This window comes from Oculina patagonica, chromosome 13 (assembly GCF_052425735.1).
Source record: "Oculina patagonica isolate OP01 chromosome 13, crgOcupat, whole genome shotgun sequence".
In the NCBI taxonomy this organism is placed as follows: Eukaryota; Metazoa; Cnidaria; class Anthozoa; order Scleractinia; family Oculinidae; genus Oculina; species Oculina patagonica.
The window spans coordinates 28,546,393-28,561,067 of record NC_135770.1 but is presented as its reverse complement, the minus strand read 5'-3'; the positions used below and the strand labels follow the sequence as shown (position 1 = coordinate 28,561,067).

The following is a 14,675-nucleotide window of genomic DNA, read 5'->3' as shown; positions in this document are numbered from 1 at the left end:
CGCCTAGGTGACGTCAGGTTTTATTTGAATAAAAATTTGTACTTCAACAACAGGAAATTCCAAATACAAACGAAATATCCGCCAAATGGAAACATCGCTGCGCGTGGAACGCGCGCGTGTCTCCGACAGCGCGCGCTGCTGTTTTCCATTCTTCAGTGAAGTACTTTTTAAGAGAAATCGCTGCATGAAGTTCATTAAGAGTTTTGTAAGGATTGCTTTATACCTGACCCGAGGAAAAAACAAAGGGGTCCTAGCGTGTTTTCTGTGGGTTGAGCTGAGGTAGATAAAATCTTGCTGTCGATTAAAGGTGCGAAAAATGACTGAATGGGTTAATTTATGAGAAAGATATCTCAGGGTTCTTGATCAATTGGTTCCTAATACGTTGATCTATTCAAATGAACAATCCAAGCTTGACCGGAGCTAACAACTGTGATTAAAAAATTACGCAGATCTACCAACAAAACCACTATTATTGTCAAATGAAACGGAACGGAGGCTTGTCATTAAAACAAATGCTAAGTGAACATGTTCACAATTTTCCATATAATAATAAAAGATGTTCTACTCACGTGAGGCAGCGTTGCAGCCAAAAGTAAAATCACAAGAACTCCAAGGTTTGGGCGCTGTATTCCTTTCACAAATGCGGCCAGTGAATGCCGAGTGAAGTATCTCAAATGCATGAGTTTCGTGCCCAACTCATTAAAGTGTAATCTTCACGGAGTGTGGTAAAACCCACTCGAGCGGTTTGTGTGATTGTCGTGCGTCGGTTTTCTCACGGCTCAGCCTGAAAGAGCATTCAGATAATCGCGATTAAATTTTGGTTACGTAAATATGAGCTTCCTTAACGGGCCAGTTGTCAAATGTCATCATCTAACTGGAAAGCGGAAGACAATCTTCATGATCTCCACCAGCCCGTCAAGCTCGATTGGAAGTCGCGTAACGCAACGTATGCTTGCAAGGTGTTCGCGCTATTATGTTGAATGTTCACGGCTGCTTGATTTGAAAGGTACACAAAGTGTTATCTCAGACAATCCCTGCGGCTTTGACGTATTGAGTGCGAGAATAACAGCGAATTCTTTCGGGACTTCTTTCAAAGTGCTTCTATTGCGCTTGAGACGGAGCTGGTAACTGAAGACAATGGTTTCATTAAACAAGTCAAAGGCCGATGATTATTGTGTAGAAATCCAACCCCCGGGATCACAGATGGCCCCCTCGCGGTAGCAGTAGCGAAAAGGACATGTAGGGGCTTGTCGACCCAACAAAGCATGCCAACGGAAAAAAAACAAAAATATATTAACTACCACATAATTTCTACTTCGTGAAAGCGAAAACCATTGAAATCGGACTGTTTGGTCGATATCTTGCGCTTATGTATCCTTAAATGTTTCAATTATCGCACCATCGTGGTAATATTATCGCTGATTTTTCGTTATTTCTAGTGATACAGGAAACCTCACACAATGGACTGCGTTTGAAACGACTTTCTATGCTGATTTTACTCGGAAATGCCAAAACCTCTAACAGGCTAAAAATCGATTGAATTAAATTGGTCGTCCTTTCTCTATGATACTGTTTCCTTTGTGGCGAGAACGAATGCGCAAGATAATATCGAGATACCAGCAGATAAATAACAGTGTAGAGCTTCATTCATAAGGCGCGCGCGAGAGAGAGAGACTTAGCGCTACTCACCAAATTCCCCGCCGCGTGGAATCACAGAATTTGTTCACATTCAAAGCCAAATTCTCGTAGCCAAAACAGTTTAAAGAGTCAACCAAGTCCATGAGTCGTTCATTGAGCTACGTCCTTCACTGATTCACATCTAAACTAGATAAGGTGGCCCGCGGCCCAGACTGTTGTCAACCCACCAGTGATGCAACAGATACAATGATTCTGTGCAGCGTAATAATGCGTAAGGGGTGGGGGACTCCCCATGAATTCTTTTGAGAACAATTTTCGTCAGAGATCATTTTAAGACGTGGCTTGATGGGAATATTTTTCCGATGAGGCAGCGAAGCGCGACTAGTTCACACGATCAATTTGTTTACGTCCTTTGTCACCAACGTGAAACAGATAAAGAAAGATTCTAATGGACTGGCGGGCACAAAAGGTGGTTTTATTGTCGCTAATCTTGTTCTTCAGTTTCGTTTTCTAAACAATGTTTTTTGGCCTAATAACAGGATTACATTGTCGTGTGAAATATATCCGTAGTTTACACTCACTCACCTCGCTAAGGCGCGTTTCGTGCAGAGATCCGCTGAATCAAGGATAAACGACTTTGATTTCTGCGCTAGAAATTTGCGAAGAGCTACACCGCGGCCGACCCGAGGGCCGAGTGAGTGAGTTGTTCTGCTAATCTTTTGATCGCTGTCACGGGTGATAAATCGACGAGTGGGCTAAATCTGAGAGCACAAATGAATTCTTAGCGTTGCCCAAACGGCGTCGATACGATACTGCTGGGCTTACACCAGCGTTAAATACTGTGTACGTATTTTTTTCCTTGCGATCAAGAAAGCATAAATTAGCAGACGAGGCGAAATGCAGTCAAGCAAATCTATGCACAGGTCAGCGAATACTTAACTTTTCCATTCATCTGACAGTCTATTCTAGGATCATTACCTAAGTGAACGCGTGGGATTCCATATTAATTCTTTCTCCCATGCGGTCGTTCAAGCGGGTCATGCCCGTGTAAAATGTGTTTTTCGTCTCGTTACTTGTCCGGCTTCGCGAGGACTTTGATCAGGGCTTTGAGGTTTCTCTAAAGAGACCACCCGCGCGTTTTGGTTAAATTTAGGACAAAACGCGGGCGTATAAACGTCGACAGCGAGCACATGCATCGTAACATTCCCCGAGTAAAATTTGCGAACTACGGACTATAAAGCCCTGGTAAACCGAGATAAGCAGATACAATCGATTGGCCATTTTGTTATTGGAGCAATACTAACATCGGTGACCTTTCGACTTGGTTTTCCCGGTGTGATCTTTGCAGTTTCCTGCTGTTGCTGAAGAAAAAAACCGCAACAAGGAGCCCCTAAATCGTAAAGATATGCTTCCAAAGCAAATATTTTCGCAATCCAAATAATCCAGCGGTAAGCGAGCAATTAGGAATCCCGAGTAATTAAAACAAACAAAATGCCAACGTCTGCCGCAGCTTGATTCCGGTCGTACCGTGTTCTGATTGGCCAGAAGTACGTCAGCAGTGTGAAGATTTTGAAAACAGGCCATGACGTTTGGGACCACCGTGGATGAAGCACGCGCCGATAAATTGCCCATTCTAGACAAGCCCGGGGTGTTAAGAGATGCACCCTGCGTTCCCCGATTTTCCGGAGGGGAAATCACTCCATCCCGTGTCTGGCATGTGCGCACTGTTGTCTCCTTGCCCCGTCACGCAACGCTCTTGCGTGACGAGCCCTAACATCGCCGCAAAGAAGACTAACAAGCCTATTCCGGGCTTTCGGTTTAATAGTTGGGAAGCAGTACGACAAACGGCGAGCGAAAAATCACTCGCTGGTCTTCGCGCTTATACCGTTTTTGCGCTGTTCCCCAACTACCGGAACACGCTAGGAGACTACAAGCCACTGTTGCTGTTGTGGAATTTTCAAGATGGCGGCGAGTACGCTTTGGAGTTCCCTTATAATTTATCGTGTTCCGTTCAGATTACGTGCGAAGGGCACTACCATTTTTGTCTACCGTAGCTATATTATATTCCCTTTACACTGAGCCTCCTTATTCAATTAAAAAACGCTAAGTGTCAACTTGTGTATTTACGTTGCCGTGGTTTTTCACGTTTGAAGAGAAAACACTTGCGGATTGCGGTGTGGATAGAAATTTCCACTTGTTGATCATTTAGTTTAGTTTGTTTGTGAGACGTTTCTCGGATAATTGATCCTTTCAAATTAGTCTTTTTTCGTGTGTTTGAATAAATAATTTTTAAATAGAGAAATACTTTTTAGAGAAAAATCGGCAATAAATAACACGTACGAAACTAAATAGGTGTGTTATAATCAATATTTTTTAAAAATAAATAAGATGCCGAAAATTTAGTGTTTAATACTCCAAAAGAAGTTATTTGCTGATCAATATGTTAATATACATCAGTTTTACTTCGTTTGCTCAAGAAACGCTTTAATTCAGTGATATTTTGCCTGTTATTTTCCATAAACGGTAAATCAGCTCAAATAGCGATGTGATAAAATATGATCCGAAAAGGATACATTCAGTCCTGCACGAAATGCTGATATTTTGACAAAGATAGTTTTGTTTTTCAAAAACACCTAGAATAATAAAATTCTGTTTAAAACCAGATGTGCTGTATACATGAGGTGCATGCCTAACCGCTTGTGCAATGAGAATACAAAGGCAAATGATGTGAGTAAGGCGGAATTTTCCCTCGAGGAATACAAAAAAAAAGCTCCGCCCTGCCCCACCCTCCTTAATTACACAGCTTAACACGCACCGACCCCCACGGAACAATGAGTCAGAAATAGCTCAGCTGTTTGTAAACAGTTGACCGAGCTTTTTATGAAACGCCTATCGATGCCAATAATCTTAAGTATACTCAGAATTTTGCTTAAACGACAGCAATTAGCATGGACGCACGCTTTCTAAAGAAGAGTGTGTTTATAAACGAAGATAACGTATTTTGATAGCCCCTGCAGGAATCTAACCGACGCCCCCTAAATTCCTCATAAATCTGCTTGGACGCAAAAGAGGCTTTCTTTACTTTGTGAGTTAACAGCTGAATTTTGTCGAAATCTTTGCATATAGAACGGTTCGAAGTTGCAAAACTTAGAAAATAGAAAATCATTAAAGGAAAGATATCTTACGTACCTGTAAATTCGCTTTTCCAATTTTGTTGTTGTACAATTTTAGTCGCGTGCAAGGTCTCACTTGTGTTTTCAGAAATAACACAATTACCAACCAACATCACACTGACTCGTTTTCAACTCATTTAGACCGGAAAAAACTCAAAACAGTGAGGTATTAAACTCCTAAACAGAAATTTGACCGCCAAACTGCTTGAAGCAAATCCACACCATGTGGTGTTCAAGAATGGACTATCTCCAGTTGACAAGAGGTTAGAGTTGGAAAGACATCGATAGAGTACTGTACTTCTAGAAAAACCAACTCGTCCCAGACCGCACACAACTTCTGTAATACCGGACTCAATTTGGTTTCCTTTCGCATCCAATTATGGCCTACTATATACCGAGATTACTAGAGTTTTTGATCGTTATCTCGACAGATATCAGCCCAAAAATGCTTGGCTGGAAAATTAATGACCATTAATTTTGACAAAAGACAGACTTTCCGGTCTCGCTAAGCGCCCACGAATCCATTCCAGAAAACTTTGTAACAATGCTAACATGGTGGTCCGCCGGCTCTGCTAGGCTGTGGGAAAGCTTACATACGATGGTAGGGCTACCTTAAACACTTGTTATCTGATCAATTAGCTGTTTCGTTTAGCAGGACTAGACAGGTATTACAAATACTTGATAAGATTTGACACTGATTTGCGCAAGATGTTTTCTGATTCAAAAGTGCCGAATTTATTTCCAGTCCATTGTAGTCTCACGTGATCACGTCACACCCTAACACGTGAGATGTGGTTTTAATTTTAGAAAGTGCGTCGATTTTCACGGCGAGCAATGACCCGTTTTGTTATCGGCTACTAAATGATACTTCAACTTTCATGTAATGTCTTCAAATTGGTAATACAGGAAACTAATCTTTACGAAAGAATTGCCAGTTAGCGCTTTTTGTATGCCTACCGCGGAAACATCACTCCATCCACAGGGGTCCCGGCTAACACTGCGGTTTTAACACCTGACCACTAAATATTTAGGTTTTTTCCTCTGGATTTTCTCAGCCATTTAACGGCTAGGATGAAGAACAGCTTGATCATTCCGACCAGGAAAACTGAATACCTTGAACTAATCCAGAAATTTTTCCACCCGAAATAAAATTTAACGTGCGAAGACCGTGCGTAGAATTTTTTTGAGATCACACTCCCACTGTAGCCTATTTAGCAGATGTTTTTTATTTTCAAGTTCAGCTCTGCTTCTTGTCAAGTTGATAATGCTAATGAGGAAGTTAGTAATAAATTGCCAGGTCTTTATTTGACGATGCCATCATGTTTTAATTTGTAGATATAACCACGATCAAATTCAGTTCGAAGACAAAACCTTTCTTGTGCAATGGTCGAGACCGGGCAAATTTGAAGTTCTTTTCCTTCCTATATCATTGGTCTTAGCTTTAGACGTGCATTAATTTTTTAAAAGAACTCCTTGATCTGAATCGTATCTAAAATCTTTAAAGAAATAGACATTTGTTTGGGAGGGCCACACGCTCCGAAAAACAACAACAACCCGCCATCATAAACCTCGCTGCTTAAAACGGTCAAGAGGAACATTTAATTTAAGGTCACTTCGAGACCTCGGCATTCTTTAGGACTATAAACTAAAATGATTTTGTAACCCTACGTCGTGGTTTTGTTGTTTTATGGAAAGTAAAGAACAATAATATTTGTATTTGCGAAGCAAGCCGCAAGATGTTGTTTTCGTGCACGTTTAAGGTATTAAAACTCTTCCGTTGACGTTTTTGCCTTGTATGAATAACAATACTCGATAATACTTCTGCATCCACTGTTAATCGCTACAATGCTATACGATTTATGCAAATATGTGCCTTCAAATCCTGCTACAGCTTTCATGTGATGACTGTAATAGATTTAGCACATTTCACTCCAACACTAACGGTTGGTGAGAGCGCTTCAATTCAGCTAATCGCGCTCGATATTAACGAATGAAATTACATAAAAAAAAGCTATTAACTTACTGAATACCTTGTTTTCGATTTCCAGCTCTAATATTCCATCAAGGCTTCGTCATAACTGAACAATAATTCAATGATAACATGAAGTTTGAAATTGAAACCCTCTCGTAAATCTTGTTTGTCGTCCGCTGACTGAAGGCTGTCTGTCTCGTTCAGGCTTCGTACAAACTCCCGCCACACACTGTGCAGCCGCGTCGGTTTTCCCGCCAAAACTCCGACGCGGCTACACAGTTTACAACGCAGATCGGAACAAATTTCGTAACACTCGCTTTTTTGTCTTTTGAGCAGTTTATACTCCATTTTCTTCATTTGCAGTCACATGTAATTGCTTCAAGGTAATTGAGCTTGTTGGTCTGTTTTTGTGGAGAAACTGTGGACATTTATTGCAGGTAATTACATTATTTTTTATCGCTTTCTCCGGAAGCTAACTAGTTATGAATTGCATTTATAAACTTCCTTCCTTCCTTTGTTAGTGACGTGAATTGCAACATTGAGATACCATTTTACTCATGTTCTCTTGGATATATCGTATGAACCTTTCTCTACACGAAAGCCAAAATCACACGAAGTTCCCGCCTCAAATTCATGTATCAAATCCTTCGTAACCTTAAACGTTTTATAATATCAGCTACTAAATTCGAATACCTGGAATACAAAATATTAAAATAGTTCAACAGGCTCTTATCGGCGTATTAAACCATGCTAATGAAGAAAGTATTGTAAACACAAGCAAACACGACCACCAAGCGGTTAGTAAGTAGTTTATAAATAGTGAAGTAGGCCTGGGTAAATATGCCGTTTCGAGAACTATGAATTATACAAACAGCATTCACTTAGGGTGTTCAGTTTAGACATGTCTACAGGAACTTTCGTTTTGATCCCATTTCACAGCGAAAATTAGAATGTCAAGGCTTGAAAGAGTTTAGAATTTTAAACTAATGAGTCCAAAAACAAAGCAATTACAGGAAGCTTTGGATATTTGTTGATTCTAGCAGTGTAAAGGGCACGTGTCACATATGAACCTAGTATTAAAATGCCCTAGCATGCCATAAGTCTCCATGTACTGACCTCCGTGGCTAATGACCGCTAATAAAGCACCCGGCCTATATGCGGAAGGTCTTGGCCTAGGTTCGACTCGCTATCCCCCCTTTGGTCCTCCCCCCCCCCCCCCCCTCTACTTGTGCTCTGTTCTTCCAATTTCCCCTTCATCTACAGTCACTTTTTTGGTTTGATGGTTTTTGCCGCAAACTTTTAAAGATCTTTGCTCTTTGTTTACCTTCCTTTTCACTCGTTCACAGGGCGGTTTTTTCTGTATTTTTTACTTTCTTGCAAACCTTATGATTCTGGTGTTTTCATGTTTTGCTGTTAAACGGGGCAAAACTACACGAGAGTGTCGACTTGAAAAGCTCTATACACAGTAAGCCTAGTGCATTTTAGATTTCACAGCCTGTTTACCAAAACCTGTTTATGCGAGAGGTGCAAATTCATTTGTTACAAGCTCGGTTATCGTTTCCTAACCGCCAAAAATTCAGTACAAAAAAAAAAACACTAGTACAGTAACCGTATCCGTTTCGTTTCACTGACCCTCCCCCCCCCCCCCCCTTCCCGCCTCCACTAACCATCCATTTAAATAACAAGAAAAGACGTAGGGAAAAGTTAAAATACACTGTGAGAGACTCCAGACTTCTGTCTTTTTGAGATTCGTCTTCCAACCCACTCCCCTTAGTAATTTCTGCAATTTCCCTTGATTTAGCTGCTAACGGTTACCAACCAGAATTCGTAACTATTTACATTTACGAAGAGATTTCTCTTGCGTAAATAAACACATTGAAAAGTACTATTTAGAACAATTAGAATAAACAGCGAAAAGGTGAAAATCGTTATTCAGTCCGCGTTGACTATGAAATGACCAAAAACGAAGGAAACGAAGAAGTCGAAGAACAATAATCACAGTGCTAAAAAAAAGATAAGCATCTGTGTGGGCTGAATGTTGTTGAGGAAAGAAATAAAAAACAGGAAAAACACGGTCGAGGAAAGAACACAAAAACAGGAAAAAACACTCAAATCTAAGTACTACTGTTTCACGTCGTGATCATCGCTTTGCAACTCACTGAGAAAAAAAATTAACAGAAGAAAAAAGCGAGGCAAAACAAATAGAACAATTTAGTCTTCTTTACTGAGTCAAGCAAATGGACTTTAATTTGGCCGTGAACAATAGTTTTTGAAAATGTCATAGGAAGCACTAAAATCATCTCCGCCTTTCTGTATACGACAGTTTAATATCTTTTATCCCCAAAGAAATATCAAAACATTTCTTAGCGCACATCATAATCGATTTTATGGTGCTTGATGACGGCGAAGTCACTGTGTTAACGAGTTAATAGAAATCAAGTCCGTTCAATTGCTGTAATCGTAAGAAGCACATTTCTAAATTTATGCGTTTCCACTGCGATAAACAATATACGAAAATTGAAACGTAAAAATTCAGAGTTAAGATAAAAATAGGACTGAGTAGCAATAATATATATTTTATCTATAACTGTTAATCGCAATCAATCTTTAAAGGATTTTATATTGAGTATATTTAGGATTTTATATTTACTGAAGTAGCTTCATGATGGTCGGTAATAAACGATCTATTTTTAAACTGGAATAATAATGATTCGATGTAAACCATGACGAGACTATTTCATTGACTATTCACTAACAACAAATCGAGCACATTTTACTTGTTAACCGAAGGTTTTCCTTTTTCACACGAGTAATTAAAACTCAATGTCTTTATTCCAGGCTTAAAACATAATAGTTTGTTAGCTTCCTTTCTGACGTGTACAAATGACTAAAAAAGATAATTCTTTACCTCATTTCCAGTGATATTTCAACCGGGCCTAGCGTTCTCGTGTAGCAAGAAAGTTTTTCGACGTCTTACTATTAGAAATTTACTAAAATCATAGCAAAATTATACAGTATAATTTGAATGGTGAAGATATATATTATCAGGTCGCCGCCGCTGGCCGTTACCTAGGAGCTTACATGTTATTAGGCTATTTAATATTCTCGTAGGTGTGCATGTAATAACGAGACCTGGCAAACAGCAAGCGCAAATTCCTCTTAAGTTCCATGGCTAGTATGTTTACGCAAAAAAGCTAATTTCGTGTCGAGACAAAATTGAGAACGGCAGGGGTCCCTCAGGGCCTTAAACCCAATACTGCCAAACAATCTCATAGTTTATGAAATACATCAGCGATATAAATACTATGCGCCCAAAACGATGCCCTTGTTCCTCTCGGTTGTAATTAGAAACTCCACGAGAGCGACGTGTTTCATAGCCAATAACACGGTAAACGCGACAACACAAACCAGCGTTACTCCTAATCGCTTAATTAGTTATTTTTGTTTTCGCCATTTTTTTCACCAATTCACGATTGTGACAGCAAAATCCAATTTGTTCCGACAAAGGTTTTTTGTAAACGTTTTTACAGCACTTAAAATGTTTTTCTTTTTTGAATTCAGCTTCAGGGGTGGGAGGTCTACGCTTGACTTATTTTAAGCTGTCCGTGGCACCTGCTCGGCGAGGGCTCGATCCTATCCAGCGCTCCCGTTCCCTTCATGGTTCCTATTATTAACCTAGCAGGTTGTATTTGCATCTTCGGGGCCATTGATACATTTTCTACACAAAACGGCCCCGTACATCGTAGACGGTGGGTTTTGTCAGGCAATAAAAGGGGCGTACACATTACATCATGGTTAGAACAGAATCGATCATCTTTATTGTGAATACTGAACGTGCCCAACGGCAAAATTGCGAACCGTTAAAGAAAAAGTAAACCTGTCTTCGAAAAATAATCTCAAGCGGCTTAAACGAAAGCTTTTTTATTGCAGTACTGAAATGCTTTAAAATAAATAATACCTAAGCTTTAAGAGGGGCTACAAACACTATAAATATTGCAAAATGTATTGTATCTTTGTCTTCTCGCAGATTTGAGATCATAAGGCCGATCGAGTTTCCACTTGTCGAAAGAGGGAACGTTGGATTTCCGTGAACATTTCACCCCGAAAGTTCTCTGCGACGATTTCGCTAACACGTGCCAAGAAATAAGCATACAAATGCGGGCATTCTATGAGTTTCCCACGTTGTTATTCTTATTTTTCTTTAGGGCCAGCTGGTATGCAAATTTTTACAGTGGCCGTCGGAAGTTTTCTTGGCTACCTCTATCAACGAGTAGTGTCATGTAAAATACGTACGTATTATAAATTTAGAGCAAATAAATTCATTTGGAGTGAAATGTGTAGGTAATGAAATTCAATCACTCACTGATTTAAAAATAGATCATTTTTAAGCATAACTTTCGAGAGCAAATAGATTTGTCGAGAGCAGGACTTAAACGCTGAATGTTGTGAACAAGGAAATGTTCTAGTAAAACAAAGAAGTATCATTTGCATATGTTCTCAAAACGAACATAATGTCACTGATGTAGATTGTGATTTTGCGCTTTTTTTCGAAACTTTAATTGCTAAACGTTTGTCAAATGACGAATCTGGCTGTATAAAGGTTCACCAAGGATTCGTCTGATAGCTAGGGCTTATCCTGTTTCGAGACAAATCACTAGCCACTAAATTTGTTCTTCTTCGACAACCAGTTCAATATTTGTTGGTGGAATACGCAAATTACGACAGTGAGTGAGAATGTTCTGTTTAAAAAACGGAATACGACAGAGATTAATGAAACCAACTTTGCTTTCGTTCAACAGTCGAATATCACACACAAAAAAAGAAATAAAAAGACGGAAAAAGAAATAATGAATATTGAGCTTTCAAAAATGGTGCGACCTACACGTGTATCAATTCAAGCGAAGAAATTATCGCCGCAAAGGAAGAAATACACCTTGACAAATTTAAGATATCTGTCGACCATGAACAAATACAAAAATTTACATTCGCCTGATGAAACTGTACGTGATTAGAATTTTTTGCTCATTTCCATTACATTCTAGAATATGAAATCGAAAAAGCGACAAACAACAAGGATTCAAACCCGGTTGTTTTGGCGTTACAGGTCTACCACACGTGTAAAGACGGTAATAAATCGAAGTTGCTTGCATTTTCGTTAACGATGCTCTGCGCCTTAACCAAACGCACCGAGCACCGTGCAAACATCTTGCAAAATTAACTTAGCTGCTGCGATAAACGTATGCAGCCATCTCGGGCAGAAAACTCGCGGAAATGCAAGCAACCTCCACCGGTGAAAAACGCGCCCTGCACTTACTTGAAATACAAAGTCCACATGATGCTCCTGGGTCGTGCGCAAATGTGCGTTGAGCGTATCTTCCCGTTTAGGTTACGCCATCATGGAATTGTAATTTATATGAAAACACCCTGTGTAGCCCGGGGAACAAGTGTTTGCGACAATATTCTTGACGAGTGGATAAATGGTATACATACGGACCAGTCGCGAAAGAGAGAGACTCGCCGACCGGATGGATCGCGGGCGCAATAAGTTACACCTCGGGGTAAACAAAATGAGGCGCTAAGCACAGACAATCACAACGCGCGTTATTCACGGCTTGGCGGTCTGCATTATGGCTGTTTTGTGGTGGAATTGAGCGGGTGGCACGAGATAATGCTAATATGGAACGGATGAATTTGAACGGCTAAAAATCCAGCATTGCCCTTAATGTTGGGCATTGATGATATAAATTTGAAGAAAAAAAATCTTAAAAAATGTTTTGGGAGTATTAACTGTTCGATTTAGTTTATTCCACCGAAACAAAAAGCATTTGAAATTTCTCGACCGCATCCATGCTGGTTATGCGGTTTTGTAGGTTAGATTATAACAAAAAGCGTGCTTTGATTAACTTTGGTGATGCAATCAGTTATAACCGCGTCAGCTGCAAAACGTCCTTAACTTATATAACAAATGCCAAAATCATGGAATTATCCCTAACACTCTCAAGTTTAACGAAATATGGATTCTGATTTCTCATTGCATTTATATGAATGTTAGTTCAGAGAATTTTTCGGTACATCAGATAGTATTCTCAATCCAAGTTGATGACTTTTATTTTGGTGACTTTTTACTTGTCGTTTGTTTGTCTGAGAATTCATTAACAAGAAAAATGACGTTGATTGCTCCCTTAGCGTTTAACTGCTGTGCCCACCTAGAGGGTGGATGGTGTCGTAGCCATGATGACGACTCATGGTCAACATAGTCATCATAATAGGCATGCAAAACGATAGAAGAGGCTGAATTCAAGCATGATTTAGATGCATAGCAATTTGAAGTTTTTATGCCAAGAGAGATTATTTAAGCAGGGTATACCATTTTGTGCACAACTTTAACCATTAGCAAGCAGAAGAAACACAGATTGGCGACTCTAAATGCGTTTTGCACCTCCAGGATTCAATTACTAATACTAATTATAATGAAGTTAACATTAACAATGGCAAGTGATTAATAATCAGTTATGTGAAACTAATTTGCAAGGTGTACAAGTGCAGTCAACAGTGAACTATAACACGAGGCGGCTTTTACAGTTTGCGTTCATCCAATAAATTAAGATAATTAAAATCGCGCTCTATTTACCACGCCCAAAAAAGTTGAACAAATCGGTTTCATAAAACCTGTCCCCGAAACAAAGCCGTCACTGGTCATTTGTCAGCGAGAAAACAATAAAACAAAAAAATCGCATGTCTTGAAACAATGCATGTTTCTTTACTTGCGACCGGTGCAGATTCACGAACAGCGGGAGCTCGAGTTTACGAACGTTCGATCGAGCATGACTTGAGCCCAATATCCGGGACATTTTTTTCTAAATTGCTGGCCACCTGGCTTTCCACGTTGGAAACTCAAAACAAAAATAGATTGTTTTAGTTTTCGCCTTGAAGTATTTGACATACCTTTACGACCATTCAGTAACTTCAGCTGAGCTGCATGACCTCTCGAACATGTCAATCGGTGGTAAACGAAAACAACTGAAATGCTCCTGGCTATGAACACGAATTGCAGCTTATTGCAAATTTGCATGGATTTCAAGGCGGCGACGTTTTAGTTGGCTCCATTAGTAGTGTAGCAGGTAATTTATGAAGATTAAAGGATTTTTTACCTTAAATAAAGACATGTTACCTTGGCCTATGGCTGTATGTAGTGCTCTGTATAAAGTGCAATTGCCAAAGTCTACAAAATTGACAAGGCCTGCTGCATATTCCCGTCAAAATTCTAAAATAACGGGCTAGTTTGTGGTAGGCAAAACGTTACTCTCGCCTTCTTGGGTAGCTGGAAGTAGCTCGAATCACAAACAGCTCCAGGGCTACCAGCAGATAGTCAAAACTAGAAGCTTTTCTGGCGCCTTCTTTACTGGCAGTTTACACACACCCGTTATTTCACCTTTCAGCTGGCTGGGTTAAGATTCGAGCTTTAGTACAACCGCATGTTACTTTAAAGAAAGCCAAGCTATAGTAATCATAAATATCTAATGTACGTTTTATCAGATTCTGCTTAATTCGGTAATTAGAAAAAAGCGTTCAATGGTTGGAAAGCAATTTGAATTTCACACTTCTGTCATGACTACCTGTCACCCGGTGATTCTATTTTCAATCATAACCACCATTACTTTGTAAACACCCAACGTGTAATAATTGTTTTATGGCGGTTTGCCTTTTTCAGTGTTCTTTTGTACTGAACACAGTAAAACTAAACAGCAAAACATAATTATGACCTCACAGCACATGCAAAACAGCACAGGCAAAAACTGATCACCAGCCGGAGGAAGGTTCTTGTTTTGTTTTTATTTAGACGAATTAAGTTAAGACAGTAGTTGTCTTAGTTGGAATGTCGTGTGGATTCT

At 39.7% G+C, this 14,675-nt stretch overlaps 1 protein-coding gene across 5 annotated transcripts in view; it reads right to left on the bottom strand.

The window, feature by feature from the left end:
- LOC144635718 (delta-like protein 1) overlaps nucleotides 1-14,675 on the bottom strand; it is a 36,943-nt gene that overhangs the window by 17,850 nt on the left and 4,418 nt on the right. For 2 of the 5 annotated variants that reach the window (XM_078494797.1, XM_078494800.1), the window contains exon 2: nucleotides 570-784. In XM_078494797.1, coding sequence (XP_078350923.1) covers nucleotides 570-680 — 111 coding nt within the window. In that variant the 5' untranslated portion in view covers nucleotides 681-784. Of the gene's footprint in view, nucleotides 1-569; nucleotides 785-1,689; nucleotides 3,041-6,841; nucleotides 6,978-12,097; nucleotides 12,357-14,675 lie in introns of those variants that run through there. The other 3 variants (XM_078494798.1, XM_078494796.1, XM_078494799.1) reach the window with 3 other exon arrangements.